The sequence below is a fragment of the Notechis scutatus genome, chromosome 2 (genome assembly GCF_049901735.1).
Source record: "Notechis scutatus isolate UNSWTSFEM ecotype Mainland chromosome 2, rNotScu1.2, whole genome shotgun sequence".
Taxonomy (NCBI): Eukaryota; Metazoa; Chordata; class Lepidosauria; order Squamata; family Elapidae; genus Notechis; species Notechis scutatus.
Window position 1 is genome coordinate 108,742,484 of NC_142010.1, and position 24,686 is coordinate 108,767,169.

Genomic DNA, 24,686 nt, shown 5'->3' on the forward strand with positions numbered 1-24,686 from the left:
TACCGACCTCGAAAGGATGGAAAGCTGAGTCAGCCTTGAGCCGGTGAGAATCGGACTGCTGGCAGTCAGCAGAATTAGCCTGCAATAGTGCATGTTAGCCATTATGCTATCACAGCTCAATAAAAATTAAAAAAAACTAATAGAATCTGGTAGAACTGGTTATTCAGAAGTCAATGCTATAAAGTTTAAATAGGGCTAACTCTGTAAGAATATGGAAGACTGTAGTCTTAAGTTTACTACATATGTTCCATTTCTGTGAAGTATTTGCCGTCTTTCAGTTCTGAATGATTGCATTTCTTTGACACCAAATGTTATCAAAACTTCGTATAGGTTATAAAGGGAGTCCAAAAGTACCAACACTATCCAATTTTGATCCTAGTTTCATTTATTCCATTAAAAAAAACCCCAAAGTATGCAATATGCCTGGGTGAGAAAGTAATCATCCCGTTAAATTCAGTAAACGTCTGTTCTTTCAACTACAATAATTGAACCAAATGCTGTTATAATTAGTGACCCGTGTCTCACACCTTCAGCTCAGAAATATCTTAGGATCTTCTTAGCATGAACAGTTTATGACAGGTTTGGCTACATTTCTGGTTTAAATATGAACTTGGCTGTAACACTGAAAACACTGAAACTTGCAGACTTGCTTTCATGTTTGAAATCATTGTTCTTCTGCATGTCCCACCTGAACACCAGCTCCAGCTGACAGGAAGATGGATATTTTTGTAAAGTTTTGTTATAAATCAATATTTAAGCTTTCTTAAGGGGTGGAAAATCATTTGGGTCCTGCGGTAGTACAGGATTCCCAAACAATACTGTCTCCATGTTTGATAGTTGGTATAAGGTTCTTATTATGAGTTTCTGCCAGCCCAAACAGCATAGCCTGAAAAATTTCATTTTTGGCTCATCTGCCAATAAAACTTTTCTCTGGAAATCTGCAGGGTCTGACTGCACAGATGGAACTATTAAAAATAGGTTTGTGATCTCCAGATTGATGGGTATCAATTACATTTCAATGAGGTCTTAGAAGTATCTTTTGGGCGGGCAGTGGATGTCTGTAGAATCTGTGGGGACACCAGTGACAAGGGACCCTATGTGAGATTCATACAGCACACAGAACTAATTATTTAATGAAATAGCCACACAACCATCCCTACACTTGGCACTCTTGTTGTATCTTGTAGAAAATCACTTCTGAAGCATGCTGAGAAGAAATAGATTCAGAGATTTTTCCCATATCACATTTATTACTGATACAAATAAAAAAAAAACTTTAAAAGACTGTTACCTTATTACCAAGATTGAGGTAATATGTTTAGAAAACATTTACAGAAATCAATATGAAGTTCAGGAACGGCGATAAGGTGGGAGAAAGTTGCTAAATTAAGTTAATAGAAGGAAGGATTACCAGGTTTATCAGTTCTGGCAGAACAGAGACAGAAATAGTCAGATCGCACACCTAGGAGAAGAGCAAAGAGTTAATTGGGCCATAGGTGGGATGTCATGCTTTTTATAAGGAATAACAACCCTTCCGCTCCCAGTGTGTGTGTGCTTTGAGCTCTGAAATGCACTCTCCTCCCAAAGTCCAACGTATTGTCCTCCAAGGGACATTGCTGAGCAAACAGAAGCATGCTGTCTTAAGACAGAAAACAGAGCTCCAATTGTTTCTGCAAAATCAGACATCCATGGGCTGATAGCAGCCACTGAATGAAACCAGCTACCAGCAAAGTTGCCATGGGAGAAGAGGAAATCATCTTTTACAGAGCCCCTGTTTTGGAGAGGGAAGAATGTACCATTTTGCAACCAGGCAAGGGGGACACTAATTACAAGAGGATGAACATGGCACCATGTTTCTGAGTCTGATGACCATGTTCATGATTACATACCAACAATTAAAACTGCTACTGAAGATAATTACCATACTAGTGCTCTTAGTAGTTAAGATACTATCACAAAAAAGCAGCAGCTGGATGAAATACAGCATGTGTAGGTCTGTGGAACAAATCTATACTCTTTCAACTCCATTTAACCATTATTCAGAATGGTCATCAAGATTAATACTTTAAGCACTCACCGGTTTTAGTTTTATAATTCATATGACAAGTCCTTTCAATTTAGCATATAAACACTCTGATCTTAAAATGTGTTCCTTTACCTCTCTAATTAATGCAGGTTGCATTCATCATTACTTTCCTTTTTCTGAAACAGAGTGTACGTTAATCTTCTACAAGATATGTAAGCACAGAGTCTTCTCTAAACAAGGCTGTAAGTATACACCGGAGGGGTGTGTGTGTGTGTGTGTGTGGTAACTGGAGCTTTAAATGGGAATGAATGAATCCAACATATACTATTTCAGCAGCTACTGTTGGCTATATGAACAGATTTGCAATCCTTGTAGAACTGTACTCATTTCACTAGCCTGGCAGCTGGCTGTTTTAGGTTCCAAGGCTTCTAAAAGGCATGCTTCAAATACTAAGGAAGCAAGTGCTGGAGAGTTTAAGCAACCTTTAGCAAATTTACTATTACGGAAACATGTGGATGTCTGCAATGAATTATTGCCACAGCAGGCTGTGCTCTATTAGGAGGGTAAACATCCCGCCTGTACTGCAGAAGCGCGCAAGGTTTCTCTTGGCATTCACAGGGCAGATCAGGGAAGTGGAGAAGGGCACAGGAAGGAAAGGACCGATGCAGCCACTTCTCCAGGAAGCTCTTGGCAGAAAAGATGCCACTTTTCAAAAGGATATTTTGTAGAGGATGAAAAGAAGCAAACGAGGTACAATCACGTACACCTCTGGGGGAGAAACAAACCTGAGGACTCAAAGGAGGGCCAGCCTTGGGTTGAGTTGAGGAGAGCCTGCTCTGCCCTCTTCCTTCCCACCTTCGATGCTCAGAAATGTATGTCCTAGCTTAATGCCTTTCAATGCCCCAAAAAAGGAGTCTGTCCTTAACCATGTGAGCTAGCAGAATGAACTCGTGTTAAAAAAGCTGCCTGGCAGGATGGCAGCTCGCCTCCCGCTGAGGAAAAGGTAGGGAAAGGGGTTCAGCCAGTTCACCAGCTGGCTTTTCAAGAAATGTCAGGCACCCAGCTCCTGCACTCCACTCCTTAGGCCTTCCTTAATATTGGGCTGTAACAAAGGAGAGACTCAGCAGAGCAGAAGAAGGTGGAGGTGGGGGAGGGGAAAAGGTGTGCTTGAACTTTGCAAAAGTCTCACTGGCGAAAGCTTTGGGACAGACTTCTAATGCATTACAAATATATCAACAGGAGGTTAAATAAATTCTCAGCCATACAACCACTGATTGATTCTTCCTTTGCAAAACAGCCCTTTACATTTCCAAGTGAGGATTTGTGCTAGTGTATGTATAAAAAACTATGGCTATTAAGATTAGACACACTCTTTCGGTTCTAATTCAAAACAAAACCAGAATATTTAAATGCACACAGCTACTTTTACTATCTATAAAAAGACCTTCCATTTGTGTGTTTGTTTTTGCAAGTGTCACTGATGATGATGATGATGATGACGGCGATGCTGTATTGCAGAGGACTGCCGTAGACGAGGGTCCAGCCGTCTCATCAACTGGCTTTCGTAGGCAATAGCACTACCTGGAAATCATGGAGCTGGACTGAGACTGGCCGGAGGAAGTTGTAGCAGCACTGAGCTGAGAAAATCCACTGTGACTTGATTCAAGGCTGCTCATAGATCCCCTGTGGAAAGATGGACTCACGGTAAGCATAAGACACCTTCACATGCCGAGCTGTATGCAAAAACGTATCATTGGTAGTCTTTGCCAGAGGCTCAATGCATAGTACTGATCATGGAGTTTTTTTCATTAGTTTTAGCTTCCACAACTTCCTGGCCAACCTGAGGAACCATGTGGGATACAGCAGGTGGAGAAGGACTGGTTTATATAGTCAGTTAGCCAAGGAACCAGAAAGAATCATCCATGTATATGCCAGCTTTCTAACGTCTCAAAGCAACTTCCAACTATTACAATAATCAGCAAGCCTCAAAGATACCAAAGTTGTATTATTAAAAAGCCAGATTACAACAAAAGAATAAAAAGTACTAGGTTGCCATATGTCTTTATAGCTAGCACAACTGAAAACAAAACAACTATTCCACAATACTTTGTTTAAGAACCTACAGTAAGAAAATAAATTGTTATTCAGGACTTAACTGAAGGACTGCAGTGACTGATCCCTAGTAGCAATGAAGAAAAAAGTACGTCTTGCGATTCCAACTTCTTAATCAATAAAAGAATTTTTCAATAAGAAAAATTAAGTTTTCTCTAATAAATAAACACATAGTGTATGGGATCCAGAAAATTCCTTAAATCGATTCAGATTGCAAATGATTAATCTGAGTCAATTTAATGAATCTTCTGGATTTTATATATTAAAAAAATGTTCATATATACAATTGCCACTTATAACCAAAAACCAAATTGATTTGAAGAGACAAAATGACAATGCCTGCATCAAAAAGAGATTTGTCATAAATTCATTTACAAAAGTATTTGGCTTGCTATTTTCTTTTCTCTTCAAATCAATAAGCAAAGGTTGCCATTGTTTGATGCAACTTGCTAGTCTAAGAAAATATTTTGCAACCATGCAGACAATGTTTGATCTCTTTAATGTTAAAAAAGCCCAGTAAAGCTATTTACATAGTCCATGATTACTGTAGAGACCTGCACATAAGTTTTAATCATAACAATTTGCCCCTTACCTCTCATCTGAAAGATGTTCTAACTCTTTTCCTCTGTCTCTATCAAACCAACGTTTGTTAGTATTAGTCAAGTGTACTTATTGTTTAGAGGGCAGTGGATACATTAGCTACCCCTAGAGATTATCAATTTTTCCTGTAGGACAAAACAGTCAAAATCACTGTCGAACTTTGTATAAAATGCTATTTTTTGTGAAATCAGTCAACCAAGGCAAGAAAAAAATTAAGGTTTTGTTAACTGAATAGCAATATAATATATGGATTTTTGCTATGGAGCCCAGCAAGTAATGTGATGGACATAAGTGAATACAGTAAGAGTGAGAGACCATAAACATCAGATGAATTGCTTTTAACCAATGTGTTGTCTGAAAGTCACAGGCATTTAAATATCATCTTGATGGCTCTAAAGCAAGGGTCTTCAAACTTGGCAAGTTTAAGACTTGTGGACTTCAACTCCCAAAATTCCTGAGCTACCATGACTGGAGGAGGAATTCTGGGAGTTGAAGTCCACAAGTCTTAAAGCTATCAAGTTTGAAGACCCCTGCTCTAAGGTCTCTAGGAAAACCAAGTCATGGGAATGCTGCTGTCCCTGTACTATTCTGGGTAGTCTTTGACTGCTTGCATTTAGGCTTAGCGAGCCATAAGACATTTTCTCTTTAAAAAAAAAAGGGGGGCAGGCATTTACAGTTAACTTTACCTGAAATCTTCTGACCCAATTACTTCTGTGTAGTACAACACTTTGCACTTGTGAGATGAGACCTGTAGAGATGCCAGTACATCGTCAACACGAGGCAGACTGGTGGTGGCGCAGGCAGGCATACTGTGGAACTTCCACTGGAGAATGTAGAAGCCAGGCCATCTAGTCACATGAGATCCCTTAAAGCAAGAGCAGAGGAAACCAGAGCTAACAATAACTGTCCATTTGGATATAATGTAGTACACTTCACCAATTGGCAGTTGTAAGTTGAGTCTCCCTTTCACGCTCAGCCTACTTGATCAATTCAGATTGATCTGGCAGGCAGGAACATAAGAAACATAGTTCCATGAAACACAATTCAGTTTTCTTGAGTTTACGGTTGTTGATCATCATGACTTATCATAGATACATGTGAAAAATAAGGGCTTAATGGGCAAGTATGGCATACCTATATACCACGTGTGCCACAGGTGGCACGCAGAGCCCTCTCTGTGGGCATGCATGCCCTCGCCCCAGCTCAGCTTAATCGCGCATGTGTTTGCACCTCCCGCCGGCCTTCAGGTCTCTGCTGCGCATGCCGGGGGGGAGGGGTTGCGCTTTGCGCATGCATGGTGGGGGGGTCTTGCATTTTGGGTATGAACACACGCGCATGCTTTGGTCACTTGGGGCCCCAAAGGTTCGCTATCACTGTTCTAGGCTATAGCTGCTTTTTAGGGGAAATATCCAAGTTTTGGAATCTCTGAAAATTACTTCTCTGTATTTTAAAAGGGTGGTATACAAATCGTATGACAGTAACAAATTAGTATGTTCTAAGGTAGGCATAACTCCATCTGCAGGATGGTGGGCTACATAATTCATTACAACTTTACGATTCTACATGCACCAGTCTAAACACTGAAGCTTACCACCAAGTCAAGATGTAGTACTAGGTATTATGTATGGCTAGAAGAAGGTTGCAAAATTTTAAGGAGGGAGAGAGAGAGGGATTAATCACCAACTAAAACAGTCAAAGATTGGAAAGTATATCCCCTGGCAGAGCTTCCTTATTGACATACAATTGATCTGTGAAGTGTATGACTGATTAAAATATCACTCTCCCCTTGCCTTGAAAGAGCAGTTACTTTTAAGGTTGAGTTGGTGAGGACCTCTAATTTCAATGTTGCATTAGCATCCCAATTTATAGAACTCTGAAATGAGTCACTGGCCAAATGTTCTGGCCTGAAGCAGAAGGCAAAATAGATTTAGTGAGAGAAACCAAACTATTTGAGAAGGACTTAAGATCTCTTCCCCTCCTACAGTCATATTAAGGCAACCCCATTTGGATGCAAAAACACACGAAGCCCTCACTTTCTAAGAATTTCACTCTGCTACAATGATACATTAGGAATTCTATTAAGGCTGGCTAATGACATAATCACAAAGAAGCAACACAAGAATGCTGCTGTGGGCATTCAAAACATGCTTGAATTAAATCCTAAAAGCATTTCGCGAGGAATCAAAGTAGGGTTTGTGTTTAGAGACGTGTTCTCACCTGCACGCTTTCCCCTTCCTTGCAGATGAGCGGTGATTCCACCATACTGTAGTCTCGTCCCAGTTGCCAAGCTTTGTCTATCAACTGTACGTTATTGCCACCAGGGGAGGTAATACTATGTGCCCCTACCAAAGAGTCTTTTTTTGGAGGCTGAGGGGCTCTCTTGGAGTGATAGATGTTGAAAACAATATCACCTTTACAAACATCAAAATCCCAGGTGATCACAGAGGCAGCTTCCACAATCTGAATGAAAATCTGGAAAAGAAAAGCAAGTGGCTATATTAGAAACTCAAGTCATCGCAGATATCTCTACTGGCCGAGGCTCCCCTATCGGCCTTCTCTCAATAAGAATTGTGCACTGTGTCTGGTTTGAAGCCTGCTATTTGTACCAATAAAGGAGAATATTTTTGAAATACTTTGAAATATTTTTGGTGCCCTCTGAGCTTGCAGATGTTTCATTAATCAAAACTAGGTAACATCATCAGTGCTACTTAGGAGTGGGGTTTGCTTTCAGTTTCTATTCTAGCAGCTTATCCTGTCAGTATTGGTGGGGACGTGGTCTTAAGAGCAGGGTGGCCCACATGCCGGATGCGTCACATGCTGGCCCTGGCCCCGCCTGGTTTAGCAAAGGGGGAAAAAGTCCTGATATGTCACATGATGCCGCCGTGATGCGGTGAGTTTGACACCCCTTAGAGGTTCGTGGTTGGGCCGCTTACTGTTAGCTTGTTTGGCAGATCCTTGACTGGGGTATTGTTTACTTGATTGTTGGTCTGATGTTACTCTTGGAGTTAAGCTATGCTCATCTAAGTGCTGATTGCTGGTGGACAGGTGCTTGGGTCTTTTTGTTCCCTTTTTGGCTTGTTGATTATCTCTTTTGCATATTATGTAGATATTGTTTATGTCTATGTGTCTGTTGATGGCTAATTTGTCAGGGTGCCAGGCTTCTTGAAATTCCCTGGTGTTTTTGGACTTGGCTTGGTTTAGGATGGTCACAGTTTCCAATTGAAACCATGGTTAAGTTTGTCCATGGTTACAGTGCCACCTATCAGAAATCAGACTGAAGAGTTCATCTAGCTACAACATCCATTAATTGTGTAACATACTTAAAGCAACAGGGTCTGCTATTGTTCAATTTTAATATCTTCACGTTAGATGATTGTTAAAACCTTCAAATTGTAAACCAAAATCTGATACCCGAAGTCAGAAACATAGGAAAGATCTATGATTATTTAAGCAAAAATAATCAAGAACCAGACCAGAAGAATAGGAAGACTAGGAAAATACTGTGAGCCAAGCATTAGCAGAGAGGCCTCCAAACTTGGCAACTTTAAGCTATGCTGGCTGGAGAATTCTGGGAGTTGAAGTCCACAAATCTTAAAGTTGCCAAGTTTGGGGATCCCTGCATTAGCAGAACTGTTAACACTTGAACTAGTTCTGAAACTAAAATTGCTTCCAAAAATCCTCCCCACATACCTGCTTGGCTATCTTTACCGTAGGCTGCCCAGATAGATAGCAGGCCTTAAGGAAAGCTGAACTGGTTAGTACTCAGAGAAAAGCCTACCAGAAAATAGCAAAACTACAGAGGCTAGACTAGGAATTAAAAAAAAAAAAAAAAGCCAGAAAATATCCATGGTAAACCATTTCCTTAATAGTCCTAAGAAAACAACATGGACTTATTCATGAGGTTATCAGGAATTGACCTCAAATGGAAGATTATTTTTTAGCAAACACCAGAGGTAAAGGGGAAAAATAAAATGATTTACCTCATGGGGAGCCCCTTTGAAGACACTTGCAGACTGATAGATAGTTTCTGTCCACAATTTTATGTCTTCATTTTCCAATTCTTCTGCTGTCCGGTACAAAGATTTGGGAACCAGCCCACCTTCTGGAACTTCACACTAAATAAATGTAATTAAAGTGTGGAGAGAAAAGAGTTAGAAAAATGGATCTGTTTCTGCCCCAACTGAAAACATCCCAGGAAGAATATTCCAGAGTCAATTTGAAATAGCAAGAAGCTGTAAACAAATTAATGAATAAAACAACCCTCTGTGACTGGAAATGACCCAATTTTCTCACTGTAGCTTATGTCTGCCCTCACAACATCAAGCAGACACTGATGAGGCACAGACTGAGGGTTAGTTAATTGGCCTGAAACACTGGATTCTGCTGACTTCACTGCAAGACAAGCTGAATTCAAAAACTAGCTCTTCAGTAGTAAAAGAACATCATCTGCAGTGCTATATACAAATGAATACTGTGCATAGGCAGGATTTGAGTGCATTATTATCAAAGGTATATATTACAACATATATTCTAAAGATGTTACCTAAACAGTCCCCAACCACCCGCCCGGCCAAGTCCTCCCGGACGCTGGTTTGCGGGCGCCACCTTTGAGCTCCCGTGAGCTTTCCCGGGCTCACGGGCACTCTTCATCAAAAGAGGGCGCCCCCCCCCCGCCGCCGCCGCGCATAAAAGGTTGGAACTGCCTAAATGACATGGTTCTATCACGGGGTCTGGGGATTCTGCAGATGTGGGGAGCCAGCAAGATGGCTGTTTCTGTGAGCGGTAGCTGCCAGTCTCCTACGCATTTACATTTTTGATTTATTGTGATTTTTATTTATTTATTTATTTACACAAGTTTGGTTTTTGCTGTTTTAACTTGAAAACTGCTTAGAATCATGGAATAAGAGGGGGACTAGATTAATTTTAAAGCAAAGCAAAACATTTTCTTGAAGTAGCGACTGTGAGGTTTCAAGGTTGGGTGGACAATGTGACAACACACTTTGTAAGTAGCCATCCTGAAGTTGTCTCCCAGAGTAAGCAGCTCCAGGCTAACTTGAAGCCTCTTCTAGAAAGCACCTCAGAGAAGCAAGTGGCATGGCAAAGCATGTTTCACACCACTCAACTGTCCCAACTGCTTGCCAACAGTGAGAGAGGCCAGCAGCCCAGAAAACGTCTTGTTGTGTCACTTGCCCCTCCCTGATTCCCAGCATCTAGCTGACAGAGGAAAGCATTACACAAGAATGCATTTTCTCATGCTGCTTTCCTTATCCCAATTTCTAGATTCATTAAGGGGACTAGTGGCACAAAAGCATGAATCTTGCTGGAGGCCCAGAAAGTCTTTGGGAGTGCTCTAGAAAAACACTAAGAGCCCTCTCCATATGAAGTCCCTTGGGGGTTAATTAACCCACACAAATGCTGTGAGACTGCCTACAATATGTGCTGAAGGGCCCCAGACCAGAAGTGTGTGTCAAAGGACTTTTAGACTGGGTGACTTTCACAAAGCCTTTGAGAAATCTCAAAACGTCCCAGCCTAGAAACACTTGGTTCCACTTGAGTCCAAAGGGATCCAAAGCCACCCAAACTGCTTTGCTAAGTTGAACTGGATCGTCCCTTCAGAAAATTGTGTCATCTATGCAACTCAAATGGCTTCTTTGAAATGAATCTAGGCCTCTTTTCACAGACCTAATAGACTGACTACTGGATTGCACTACACTAGCACAGAAATTGAATTATTTCAGGCCATTGAACTTGGTTGTCAAACAAACTGACTTTTCTACCTACCATACATTCTCCACCAAGAAAATCAGGAATAATTTCTTTGTCAATGTAATCCAACAGTCCACCAGGACCCTGGTAATCATTGCCAGCGTAAATCAGGAATTTCTTTCGAGTGTTGTCATCAATGAAAGGGCTAACCTACAAACAAAATACTAAAGTAGTAATATTCCCAAGACATCAGATGAACACATTATTCCATTGGCCACTTGGGTCTATGCTCTAGCTGGATTTCTACTTATGGCTCCAAAAATCAAGCACACTATAAATATCAAGCTTGCCAATCTTGCCTATTTCAAAGTACACTGACCCCAATTTACAAAACACAAATTACTAAACAGAGAACCAACTTAAGAACCTACCAGAGTCCAAAGGACTGGAAACACTCTGGGAGCGCGGAGAATTAGAAGACGTCCTAGTGTTTCTGGATAATTAGCTTCTACCACCTCAATGATCCTCAGCAAGGCCTTGACCCCAGGTCTCCATAAGTGGCGCATGTTCAAGCCCTCCAGATCCACCAAACAAGTCCAAGAGCTGGTTTTTCCCAAAATAAAACACAATCAGCATGTTCTTAAATTAATCGAGCAATTATTTCATTGTGACATTATACAAATATACCATACTATATTAGATGTTTTTACTCCTCCCTTAAATTCTGATAGGTCGAAATGTTTTAAATCATAAATGTAATACCTGAAATATTTGTTAATGAGATAAAAAGAGAATAAATTTACCCTCCCCTCTTTCAAATACTTATAATTCTTTCAATATCCTTCCAACTCTTTCAATGTTTGTGTTTAATTGCATTGTTCACTCATGAAGAGCAAGCACTCCCAATTTCACTGATCCCATCTTTTTGGCCTTACAATATTTTTATTGATTTGTTTACATCCCATCCCAATTTATTGATTTTTTTTTCATCCATTCTGGTTTTAAAATATTGTATATATGGAATTCCTAAACAGTCTTCTTTTCATACTTGTTCAATATAATTAGCAGAGCTACACAAGATGGTAGAACTATCTATTTTTCATACTGCTGTTGGGATTATTATCACTTTCCATTTCCACCTGCACTCATCTGGATCTATTCTTAGCTCTTAGTCTGAGGTATCTGACACTGCTGTTTAATGACTAAACTTTAGCAGAGTGGGTGGGATGCCAGAATCTTGCAGAATCAAGTCTGGCTATGTGTGCATGTTGCATAAATGACCACTGGAATTGTGCTAAACTGTTCCATTTCTTAACCTAGGACTTGATCAAAACATTGCACAGCAAAACTTTAACTCAATTAGCATAAACATGTCTTAAGTTCAGTGAAACAGACTCATGCGACTTCAAGAAAGTTTTTTTTACCTAATAGGTCTTCCAAATACTTTTGTATTTTCTTTACACCTCCTCAATCCTTCTTCATTTATAGATAGAACCTGCACATTAATAAAAATAAAATAGATGAGAATGTTGAATTATGTTGTTGTAAAATAACCATGGATAAAATTTCAGCCACAGTGTTACTTTGGGTTCAACTCTGATTTTTGTAAGTAATTTAAAAATAAAATAAAATGAAAGTTAGTATTTTTGTGTAGGATCTGAACTACAAAATAATTTGAATATCTAGTTTTGAGGAATCAATATGTGCATATATTTTAAAATATAAAATTATACCTGTTACAATTTTAAAATGAATTGCATATATCAGAAGACATTACTTTATATACTTCATAGAATGTTTAAAAAGAAATTAATATGATTTATGTTGATGACATAAGAAATGTGAAAGTTCATACAGTCTTGTCCATCTACAGCTTTGTTGAGATTTCAAATCATTACATATGTTAATACAATTTGGGGAAGAAATATTGCAGCCAAAGATCTCAAAGTAATGTTGAGCTATTTTTCTAAAATGTAGAATTTGTTATCTCATTGAGATGTTGGCACTTTGGAGCTAGATCATGAAAAAAATGGCAATTTTTTATGAAATTGGAAAAACAATTTCTCTCTTATATTCAGAAGCAGGAAGGCTGTCCTGATATCTGAGGATTTAACACCTCATTCTCCTATAGCTTAGCTGGCCAACAGTGAGAGATGCCTTATCTCAAGAGCAAAAAGCTGCCCATGTTTATTCTTGCACAACAGACAGAAGAAGCACATTACTATTCTAATAAAAGAGATATCAACATGAACAGATTGTCAATGACATTCTGGAGTGTCCCCCACTGTAATGTAACTTTTTCCAACTGACAATACCCTGCAGATATTTTGGACATGCTTAATAGGAGCAACCTAACTGCGGAACATCCAGTTATGCTAACTGATACAAGATAATGAAATGGGGATGTAACATTCCCCAGAGAAATCATCTGCAAATTGTATCTGAGGCACTTACATAGCGAAGCAGGGCTTCTTCTCCAAGAGCTCGCACCAAACCTTTGGTATCCATCTGGCCTAGTCTCAACACATATAGTGGACGCCCATCTGAACCAAAAGAATAATAATGGTAACATTCAAGTTATCTTCTGATAAACCAAGAAATGGTTAGAAGGCCTTCTTATTTTTCTCTAAAGCAAACTGGACTGATCTATACTTGCTTATCAACTTAATTTCCAACAAATTATCATAAGATGATACCTAAGTAAAGATGATAAAGATTTAACATTCATTAAATAAATGGCTAATACTTTTGACCGCTTGTTTAATGGCTGTTCAAAGTTATGAGGGCCTCAGGAAGGGTGCTTTACAGCCCATACAGCACTTCCAGCGACTGTAAAATGTCATACTGCCCCCAGCCCCCATGATCACACGACTGCATTTTGGGTGCTTGGCAACTAGCTTGCATTTTACCACTGGTTACCAAGAAACCCATAATCATGTGATCGCCATTTGCAATCTTCTCTACCAGAAAGCCAATTCTGGTCATAAGTTAAGGGCTGACTATATAGGAACTGCTGGCTTGAAAATGCTTATTATCATTTTCCTTTTTATTATTTCAATTTTTATGACTGCCCAGTTATATATCATTCATCACCTTTATTGTATTACTGTATTATAACGAGAAGAGACAATGTGAAAGAAAAAAAACCTAATATGATAAACAGAATATTTTCCCCTAGATGAACAGGACAACCATGAGTTAAGGACATAATGAGAAGTTATCAATGAAAGTTAGAAGACACTGGTCTAACTCTAGTGACTCTACACAGTCATGCCAGGACACCTTTCCAATGGGTATTTATTTTTGTTAAGAGTTTGAGGCCACTTGATTCCAAAATGATTTTGGGTGGCTTAACATTTTAAAACTATTCATGATATAAGGGGGGAAAAATAGTGCCCAAACAAAGCCACACAAATAATAACTCCCCAAATCACCGGTGAGTCCCTAACCCGAAGCCTGAGAACAGAGGGAAATTTCCAGTGGCTTCTGGAAGGACAGGAACCATAGTGTGGGGATCCCAAGGTGCTTTTTTTCAAAAGGCAACTGGACTTTGATTTTCCTTGAAGACGTTTTGCTTCTAATTCACGAAGCTTTTCAGTTTGCTGCAGAACTGAAGCAGCTTCTTGGATGAGGAGCAAAACATCTTCATGGAAAAACGAAGTCCAGTTTCCTTTTGAGAACAGCACCTTTTGGACAACCATGACCTGGATGACTGATAATCTCCATAGACATAGTAGGGGGATGCTGTTCCAGAGAAGGTATGCTTCTCTGTTCCCAGGAGATGGCAATTAACTGAAGAAATCCGGAGCACACTCGCTCTGCCTGATCACAGTGAATGGGCAGAAACTATTGGGAACACGCAATCCCTCAAATAACCATACCCCCATGCCCAGAAAGGCTATAGAAGTGATGGCCAGCATCTTGAATTACAGCCAGAAGTCAACTGGCAACTAATACAGCTTGTAAAACAGCAGTGACACATGGGAGTAACATGAGACACCATTACAGCCTAAGTTCCTGAATTTTGGACCAGCTTTGGTCTTCAATGGCCTCCAAAGTTATAACTTGATTTGATTCCATGGCAGCATTTGGGCCAGTCGCTGCTATATGCTGTGTTCATCAAACTCCCAAACGGTGCATGATTGAAAACCGAGCAGAAATCTGAAGTTTGCAGATTGTTAATGTATTTTTTATAGTGTCTTAATCTTGCATTTACCACTTAAGAGTTGGCAATAACTGAAATAGCTTGCATGCCAAATAATGAAGCCAAGACTTCTCACTCTTTCTAACAGGATACCTATACCTTTATATCTTACCTTTTACTCCAACAAAGTACCTATCATTTTTAAGTACTTTAAGTAAGTCCCACTTGGCTCTCTTCAGCAAACCACACTGGCAGCATTTCAGAAGACCTAAGACTTTCCACTATAAAACTTCTGCATCGTCGTTACTATACCTTTGTCATGATGGTGCCAACCGCCTGCATAATAATCCTGCAGTACTTGAGGAGGGTTCCAGGTATCCAGGATGTAGTCCACCTGATGCTGTTTGCGCCACGTTAAAGACTGGCACAGGATTTCTCTGGCCTTATCAATGTTGAAATCTCGGGCACGCAAGAATCTTAAGATGTGCTCATCTTTGGGAATCTATAAACGTAGTAAGAACTGAGTAAGAACTGTCAAAAGTATATATAATACTCCCTAAGAAATTTTCAAGGAGTAAGTTGACTTAAGCACCTTTCTGTGCTTAAGCCCATCCCTTCTTCACAAGAAAGCTGCCATTTCTTTCATTCATTAATTCCACAGAAAAATAGAACAATTAGACAAGAAATTTAAAAGAATATTTGGAGAATACCTAAAAGCTTTGATGAGAAATACAGTGAACAGAAGTAAACTGGCATACACACACACACGCACACTCATTAACTAAATTCAAAACAAATAATTAAGACAATTGGAAGTTACTCTACAAACAATAAGTCACTCTATATACAGTGCTCAGCTCAGACTTCTGAAAAGAATAAACTCTTGGCTGCAACAGAAAAAATACTTTCAGGTGTTAAGCAATGTGATATTAAAAGCTTCCGGCCTTTTTTGCTGCTAGATAACAGACAACGTAAGCAGCATAAATAAAATGAAATACATAATTAAAGATAACTATCATATCATTTTTTTATTATTGTCATTGGCCAGCACAAAGTAACAATAATTTAACATATCAGCTCTGGAAAACTTAGCTAAAAGTAAAAAAAAATACTGGTATACAAAACTAAGAACTTACTAAAATACTTAAATCTATATAAAACTTATAAAGTAGAATTTAATTTGAATCAAGACTACATACAATGTAATATTTATTTATAACCCACCTTTACTATTTTTACAAAAAATTCATGGTGACAAACATAGCTAACACACTTTCCTCCTCCTATTTTCCCCACAACTCCTCTGTGTGTGAGAGTGACTGGCCCAAGGTTTACTCAGTTGGCTTTTCTGGCTAAGACGGGACTTGAATTCATGGTCTTCTGCTTTTCAGCCTGGTGCCTTAACCATGATGTTTCATACAAAGCCTATATATTTTAGTAATAATACAGTAAAAGTCTATTCTATTACTTAAATAATTATTTGATAAAACATGGCAATGAAGACTGAAAAACTAAATAACTGGAGTTAATAGATGATAATGTAAATATGACATAATTTCTGTTCAGTCCAACTAGCCTTTTTTAATAGTCAGTTCCTGATGTGGTCTATGGCTGACATATGTAAACATTCCCCAGAGGCTCTTACCACTCTCCCTTTAACAGGAACCACATGCTGCTACTTTTAAATTCAAACACAGCACTGTCAGGTTTGGGAAGTTATAGGGGTAAGGATGGGCGGAGATCCATTCAAATTGCAATGCTTAGATTTATAGTGTTAGCAGCCCATTTGGTCCTTCCTCTCCCAATCTTCTCTAAGCCTCTGCCTATAACATTTGTCTTATTCCTGCCCCACCACCAAAACAGAACACATGTTTTAGGTTCATCCTGGGGAAAAAAATGCAAGTTTTGGTCTTGCACAAACCATTGGAAATTGATCCATACACAAAGCAGTTCATGAACAGAATGTTTTGCATATCCTTCTTTAGGAAAAAAATAACTAGAAATCCAAGGACAAAGAAGATGTCTTATGGCAGAATGGAGAAGTGTAGGCAGGAAATATAAAAACATAGTCCAGGAAACTTTCTAGTGTAGTACCGTCATAAAAATATCACAAGGAGGAGGTCCTAGAGGAGGGAGATTCACATAATTCTGAAATAGATTTAGGAATCTAAATTTTACACTATGGGAAACTAAAGATTAGAATTTTCTAATCTATAAATAAATACACAAACAATTTTGTGCTTTGTTTTCCTTCCTCTGGACACTGACATTCTGCCAGACATTCTTGTACACCATGCATTTTTCTGATGGATAGGAAGCGAAAGAGAGACACATCCTCTTACTTTGCCTTTGTGTGTTTCCTGGAGCCACTGCCGAAGCCTGATGAGGCAGCTTTCCTGAAGTGGGGTCAGGTCGCCCAGATACCTCTTGATATAATCTGCATCTAATTTATCTGAAAAATGTAAGTAGAACTGTTTTCATTGCCCAGACTTCCAGTGGAAACCCTCATTTGCAAACCAAACTGTTTCAAGTATTCAATTATTTTATATAAGTTAGCCACTTTGATAGCAGTATTGATAGATATTTTCATCAATTCTACAGATCCTTGTAAACTCCGCACTGCTCACTGTCTTCAACATCTACCATCCAGTTGATGGTAGCTACCAGTTGATAAAAAACAAAACTATGTATCTACTTGATATTCTTGAAAAGAGATATAACTGTACAACTGCTTGCCTGTAATTTTTTTTCTGACTAAATTAATTTAGTTCTTTGTTTGTATCCTTTAAATCCAGCTGAGATTATGATGGCATTCATGAAATAGTTATAAGAGGGGACAGGACAAACCACACACCATCAGGGGTTCCAGCCACCAGTTCTGATGCATTGTTGCACGTGTTGATTTCCTTGGAGTTCAGTCCCTCTTTGACGGAAGTTTCTGGTATGTTGATTGGAGGGGATAGCGACCGTCTAAAGTGAGTTGTGCCATGTTCAAATGCAAACATAGCAGGGGGAGTCCAACGAGGAATAAATGTTACACCTTCTTCTTCTAGCTGCTTCAAGTAGTACTCTATTATCTCTTTGCCCTTTCAAAACAAGACAATTCTTACATCAAATGCATTGTAAGCGCAGATGGCTGGGGTGTGTATGTGAGACAGAAGAACTCACATAATTAGCCCCTGACTGAAGAAAATTAAGTCTGCTGGAATTGCAGGAACCTAGTGTTATGTCAGATATTTCAGTTTAGCATTACAAATTCTCAGGTAGAAACTCAAGAAGAAAAGAACAAATATATTCCCGTGGTTTAAATACAAAAAGAAAAAAAAAAGAATGAAATGAAAAATATGTCCTCTGGATATTTTTATTCAAAAACAGACATAACTGCCTTTTGAATCATGAAGATCATTCCAGGTCATGGGTAACTTCACTCCTTCTAAATATAAACTGTAAAGTAGACTATTTTTAGCGGCTTAGTGCTTAAAGGCCAACTTCTTCTAAACTTGTTTATTCTTCAGCAGAACATGATCCCCAATATTTTTGTATTCATTCATTCCTGTTATTGGACAATTATCTCTGACAAGATCAAAAGGTGGGAACTGATGATGGTACTTCTGGATGACCAGAATACACCATACTCAACTTCCCCTCTTGCCAATATAATAGAGTAGAACATGCCTCTAATAGAAGATGAGAGCAAACACAGACTATGAAGTATAACAAGATCAATAAGAACCTTCTCAGGAGCTGAAAATCGTTCCCAGCCTTCAGGAAATCACAACATTATTTGTGTATAAAATTTAAAATATTACCTTTTTAATATTGCTAGTGTATTGCTTCATAGCTATCTTTTCTACTGTGCTTTCAAAGCCAAAGAAAGATTTAATATCAAGACTTGCAGACTGCTCAAAACATGTCCAGTCTTCATTGTCTGGGTGCACCTGGAGATTTAAGAAATAAAAGTAGGCACAAGGTTTAAGAAAACCTTAATCCAGTAGCACAGGACAATAATTTGTTCAGAATTGAATAGTGCAGTTTTCCTTTTCTTCACTTACAACTTTTTTCTCTTTTAAATCTTAAAAACCGTGGAGCCAATAATTTCTTTGAATGGAAATTATTGGATCCAATAATTTGGAGAAAATCTACAAATTCAAATCTGGTGAATTAGATTTTCCTCAGATCAGAATTGCCAACAAAAATGACACCTTCTGAATATCATAGAACAATTTACATCACAACTTGTCTTAATTTGTTGGGTATATTCTTCTTGCTCCAAAACTCCCCTCAAGAGCTACTCATCACTATGCTTTCTCATCACTATGCTTTCTGAAAAGTAAGCAAGAACATCTCTTCAAACAAGTCTGTAAAGTCAAATCAATAACAATGCTTTATGGGTTAACTGTGCTTTTAATTGTTTCTATTTTTGTGCCCTTGGCACCCTAGATAGGAAAAACAGAACCATAAATAATTGAAACCATAAATAACAAAGAATGCTTAACTAGAAACAGCTAGACAGGCGTTCTTAGAAAGACTGTAATATACAATTGAAGCCTACCCCTTACTCACCGTATATGAGCATTTTTCATTAATGACAACTCTGTTGGAGAAAGTTTCATTGTGGGCCTCTATGTGTAAAGTGCGGTCTCTTCTATTCAAGGAGTTCTTTTGGACAAAGTAAACATAATCTACCCCTGCAATCTGAGAAGGAGAACAGAGATGAATTTAAGAAGCATCCCAATAGATGGTTATTTGGGCAAAGAACCGGACTAGGCGTTACCTTTTTCAGGAGCCGTGGAGCATCCACATCCAGTTTACAACGTCTTTCAGTCACGTGGATTGCTTGGTCGTCACTCTTGAATTCACTCACAGTATCACTGCCTACAAACATGGGGATGAGAGGGCAAGTGGGAAACCTTTTCTCATATGCCTGTAAGAAAAGGAGAATATAAACATCAACCTCTGTCACAAGACTCTCAAGGCAGCATTTCACATACTTGTTAACTAATCACAAATGTCCTCTCCACTTTAATAAATGGCTGAATTCTATTCAACACTAAAATAGCTAGCTTGCATTTCTCACATATCTAACAAGATTAGTGTGTGGCACTGGAGGTAGGCAGTTGTCTTTCCAAAGTACTTCCTCCAAGCCTAATAAAGAAATTGAAAGCTTATTCCTTCCATACTGGTTGTCCCCAAGCATCATCATCATCTTCCCCATAATCCCTTGCGGGGTGGAGTCTGGGCAACTGAAATGGAGCTAGCAGAGTGTTTTAATGGCCGGATGCCCTTCCTGTCGCCAATCTAGAGTTCTGTTCAGCAGATATATTCTCAGTGTGCCCAGAGAGAGAAATAGCTGCCTCTTCCTAGGATTGAACTCACAGCTCCTGATTGTGAGGCGAGAGCTCCACCTCCAGGCCACCGCACCACTCTCAATTGTCCCCAAGCATAGCTATACAAACTGGGGCCATCATTTCCCAGTCTGTATTCATGCCTAAATACATACAGGTAGTCCTCAACTTATGACGGCAACTGAGACCTAAGAGACAGCAATCCCTGCAGTCCTGGTTGCCATCATTAATATGGTTATTAGGTAAGACAGCTTCCTACAGTCAAAGTTATTGGAGAAGCTGATAAAAGTTGCAGGTCCCAGGCTGGCAGGCAGGTAAGTGGCTGCTGTCAGTTGTGTGTGAGGCATGCTTCAGGAAGGGTGCACGAGGGTGAGGTATGGGTTGGATGCAAAAGGTTGTATGAGAGAAGTTGGGGAGGGTGTACGAGAGGTTTTGTGAGGGCATATTCATTCATAAACCAATCCTTGTATCAGATCAGATTCTTGTATGAGATCATTGTTACTTACCTATTCCCACACATTTGCACTGAAATCACTCATTAAGATGATCTGTCTGTGCATGTTTTGTGCATTTATTAATTGTATCATGCTTTTAACTTCTTATAATTTCTCTATTATGCCCTCATTTTTATTTGCCATAGGGGCATACATTTGGATGGTTAATACTGATGTGGTACGCTGCTAATTGTAATATCATGATATAATCCAGTTTCAGAATAAACTTTAAGATATTCCAGCATATCATCATCATCATCATTATTATTATTATTATTATTATTATTATTATTATTATTATTATTATTATTATTATTATTATTATTATTATTATTTTGGGGGGGGTTTTCAATTTATTGTATCAAGTTATCCAGATACTTTCCAACACATTCACTTATTTATTCCTAGGCTATGAATTTGTAATCTCTCCATCTCTCAGGGAGCATTCAGCAGCTTTTCTGCTGTGAATAAAATTGTAAGATTCCTGGCAAATCTTTGCCTACCCTGAAAACCTAAGTCTGCCAGGGAATCAGTTTTTCATTGCCTTCTGATGCTATTCCTGCACTGTATTAAAATTATCAAACTAATATTCTTTTCTTCTGACAGAAAGCTGGACATTAATAAAAGGTTATTTCTTTTTCTGCCTCTAAACATTCTGTGTGAAGGAACACAGTCCTTTAACTTGAATGTAGTTTTAACACCCTAAGACATAAATATGAATTCTAAGAATCCATTCAGACACAATAGTGAATCAAACTTTAAAAATCTACCTCTAGTGCTAAAGATTAGAAAGACATCTCCAAGGTGGAATATATGAATAGTAGTATGTGGTTTTAGAATTCAAAATAAATCTGAAGAAACTATTTTTGCTAATGGCTTAGAAATAATAGGGAAACTGAGAAGTAAATTCAGAAACATCTGACCCATGAAAGAAGCTTTAAAGTAGATACCTAGCTTTTCTGCTTAACTGCCTTTCAGCTATTATAGAAACTGAGAATCTTGAACATCCCCCACCCTCCCCAAAATACACATGCTGTGCAGGAAAACAATAACTAATATAAAAATCCATCCCAAATTCACAAAATCTGTCCCACTTAGTGCATTTATCTTTGCTTTTTTGACTTCTTGGTGGCTTTTGATACCATCAACCATGGTATATTTGGGGGCTGTTTTGGAAGTTGGGGCAATCATCTAAATTTGATGATGACAGATAGATAAGTAAATAGATACAGACAGACAGACAGACCACATTTGAAGGTGTCTGTTTGCTTAACACCAAATTCTGTAATGTAGGTTTTTCTTTTATAGGTAGGTCTAACCTTCATTGTTATTAAACCTTTAAAAATGCAGTGTGTTAATACCCTGTGCAACTAGCTATGTTTAGAATGTTTTCATGAAAAAGATAACTAGGCAGGTACTTTTAATTTAATTTTAAAAAGCTTAGCACGTATGCATCTTCAACAGAGCTGTGTGAAGCCAGCTGCAGTGGCATTTTATTTTCCAAGAACAGTTTTCTGGCATTATGTGTATGACAAAGTCTGGCATCAGCTGCAACTGAACAAAGCCTCCAGATATTATTTCCCACATACCAGCTTACAAATCTTAACTCAAACCGTAAGTATGTAGTTGCTTAGCAACCACAAGATTTGCAGTAAGCTTATTTTTTCAGCCAGAGGTTTAAGCATTCAGTTTCCTGCCTGCAACATTTTATGATACATTTGCATTAATTTTAAAGATTTTATATAAGATTCTAGTGATATCCCCAAACTGGGCCTGAATAAATTACTCTAGATGTATCAAAAGAATAAGTGGTTATCCATCACACAGCCATAGCATCCTAAATAGTGTGCTAACAGCCAAAGCAGTGCTAATGTCAGCATGAGAGGAGCATTTGAAAGATCAGTTTTATAAAATCAGTGCTATATTGGGAAATGTTAAAGTGATCAAGAAGATAGTGTTAATGGCGCTCTCTTCCGCTTTACTGGTGCTATTGCTTTCTAAAAATGCTACAGAATATGAAAGCCACCTGCTCTCTCCTTTAAAACAGATGTCTGCCAAGAAACCACATGGGAGTTTAAACCCATGTAAATATTGCTAAGTGCTACTCACAGGAGAGTAGTGACAATTATTTTTATTTGACAATATAGGTACTCCAAGACAATGTATCAATATTGTACCTCTTGGCCACAAATGGTTGTATCCACTCATTATACATACCAGTTTAAAGCTACCAAGAATTTCCTCTGACAAATAGCAGAAATGCTATAAAACGCCCAGGGATACGGTTGTGCCATTTCCATATCATATTTTATGAACCACAGTAATCATATCAGAATTATACAAACATTGCAGGCATACCGCCATTATCAGAAGCGTATCAAAAGGGGGTTTGGCAATCTAAAATATGATACATACATACATAGACACACGCACGCACACACCCCTTCCTCTTTGATAACATTTCTTCTTTCTAGTTAAGTTAAATTTCTGTTTTATAAATTAACCACTCTACTAGATGCAGAAATTAACTCTTTTATCTCTTGAAGCATATTGACTATTTCCACACTTGCCTCATTACAGTAATGTAGATCCCTTCACCTAATTATCTAACTCAGTGGTTCTCAACCTGCAATGTCATTACAGGTGGTCCGTGAACAGTTGAAAATGATTTATGTCTTAAGTCTTGGAGGGTCTGTGGTCATGGTCCGTGGCAACAAAAGGTTTTTAAAGGGGATCCACGGTGAAGAAAAGGTTTAGAACCACTGATCTAAGTTATGCCTCTAATGCGAATAGAGCACCATTCATGATTCAGCAAGGTAAATATCTCGTCTTTCTTACAGCTACTACTTAGAAAAGCCAACCTTAAATATGCTAATCCTAGACATCTTCTCCGCCTCAACTTTTCTTCCTCACAATTCAAATTATCAATTGGTCAACGGTTGTATTATTGCTGTTTTAAACTTTTCCATTTTTAAGACAAGGTTTCCAGGTCTTGTTCAAGAACAGCTGTCATTTATATTGTTGGCAACCACTTAAAACTACTAGAAAATCTTGATTGTAGCTCCTAGTAACAAAATGCATCATCATAATAGCAGTTCACACCTTGAATCCAATTCAAAATTGCACACAATCTTGAGTGTGGATAAGAAAGTTTCAACTTGAAAAGTTAAACTGGACTTCTCTCATACAGCATCATCATTATAAGAGCCTTGTGCAGATAACTGTTATAAATGGCCAATCTAAACTGTATAACGGCTTATAAAGAAATTTGGTTAGAAAATATTCTTAAATAATTTTGGTGAAGTAGATCCACTTAAGACATCAAGATCTGTGGCATTTCCTGTAAGAGGCTGGTAACAAAATTAACTAAAGAGATTGATATAAAGATAAACCGATGCTGAATACTTCACATATATTTCCTTATAAGATGTGCATAAATATCTTTTCATACTACCATTCTTTGGGTAACCCACCCCAAAAGCCTGGAAATACTGTATTAACAAATGAATCTGAAAAAAAAACCATTCACACTCAGTTCTACTCTTTGCAACAAAAGGAACATTTTACAAACCTGAGAAATTTATTACAGAAACACAAATAGTATTCTCAACTAGACAATCTAACTTCAAGATTTTTCAAGCAAAACTATGTAAGTAACAAAATGAAACATACTAAATAAACAATTCAAAATTCACTCTTGGGACTGAAGGAAGAAAATGTACTAGCAGAGCTAAGTTCTTGAAGTTAGTCCAAGATTGATGTCACTTACATTTCCTATCACATGGAGAAACACAATATGTTTTGGAAAAGAAAATAATTCTATCAGGAAGCTCATTACTTATTCTGATATTGTGATTCAAACATCTCTAAATGCTCTGACACTTATTCCCACCATTTTGCGGGATTCAAGAAATGTAAGAATATGGCAAACAAATCCTTTTAATCATTCAGGGCTCACACTATTACTATAGCAAGAGCATAACAACATCTCTGCCTGTTGTAGTGAAATCACAATTTGCATCAAGAAGGCCCATGATGTTAAGACAGCTTGAAAATGGTTGCCTCATTAATTCTATTAATTCATCTCCTTCCAGAACCTGCTTACAATATATGTGAAAGTTCTGAGATTTCGAATTTGGATTCTCAAAACTCTCAGTTGTTTCCTTGTATGAAACATTTCTCCTTTTCACATTTGATATGATAGTGAATATTTTCTAGCAGGAGGCGATCAAGCATGTTAATCCTAATAGGTATGCCAC

The 24,686-nt window shown here is 38.3% G+C and overlaps 1 protein-coding gene across 1 annotated transcript in view; it reads right to left on the minus strand.

The window, feature by feature from the left end:
• Positions 1-1,230: 1,230 nt before the first annotated feature.
• The window catches only part of SEC14L1 (SEC14 like lipid binding 1), a 35,519-nt gene continuing 12,063 nt past the window's right edge, over positions 1,231-24,686 (minus strand). The window contains exons 3-16 of the mRNA XM_026667541.2: positions 19,363-19,512; positions 19,152-19,283; positions 18,398-18,526; positions 17,443-17,674; positions 16,931-17,040; positions 14,901-15,090; positions 12,899-12,987; positions 11,869-11,939; positions 10,876-11,047; positions 10,520-10,654; positions 8,719-8,853; positions 6,956-7,210; positions 5,425-5,603; positions 1,231-3,709 (exon numbers count right to left, since the gene is read on the minus strand). Coding sequence (XP_026523326.1) covers positions 3,604-3,709; positions 5,425-5,603; positions 6,956-7,210; positions 8,719-8,853; positions 10,520-10,654; positions 10,876-11,047; positions 11,869-11,939; positions 12,899-12,987; positions 14,901-15,090; positions 16,931-17,040; positions 17,443-17,674; positions 18,398-18,526; positions 19,152-19,283; positions 19,363-19,512 — 2,085 coding nt within the window. The 3' untranslated portion in view covers positions 1,231-3,603. The remainder of the gene's footprint in view (positions 3,710-5,424; positions 5,604-6,955; positions 7,211-8,718; positions 8,854-10,519; positions 10,655-10,875; positions 11,048-11,868; positions 11,940-12,898; positions 12,988-14,900; positions 15,091-16,930; positions 17,041-17,442; positions 17,675-18,397; positions 18,527-19,151; positions 19,284-19,362; positions 19,513-24,686) is intronic.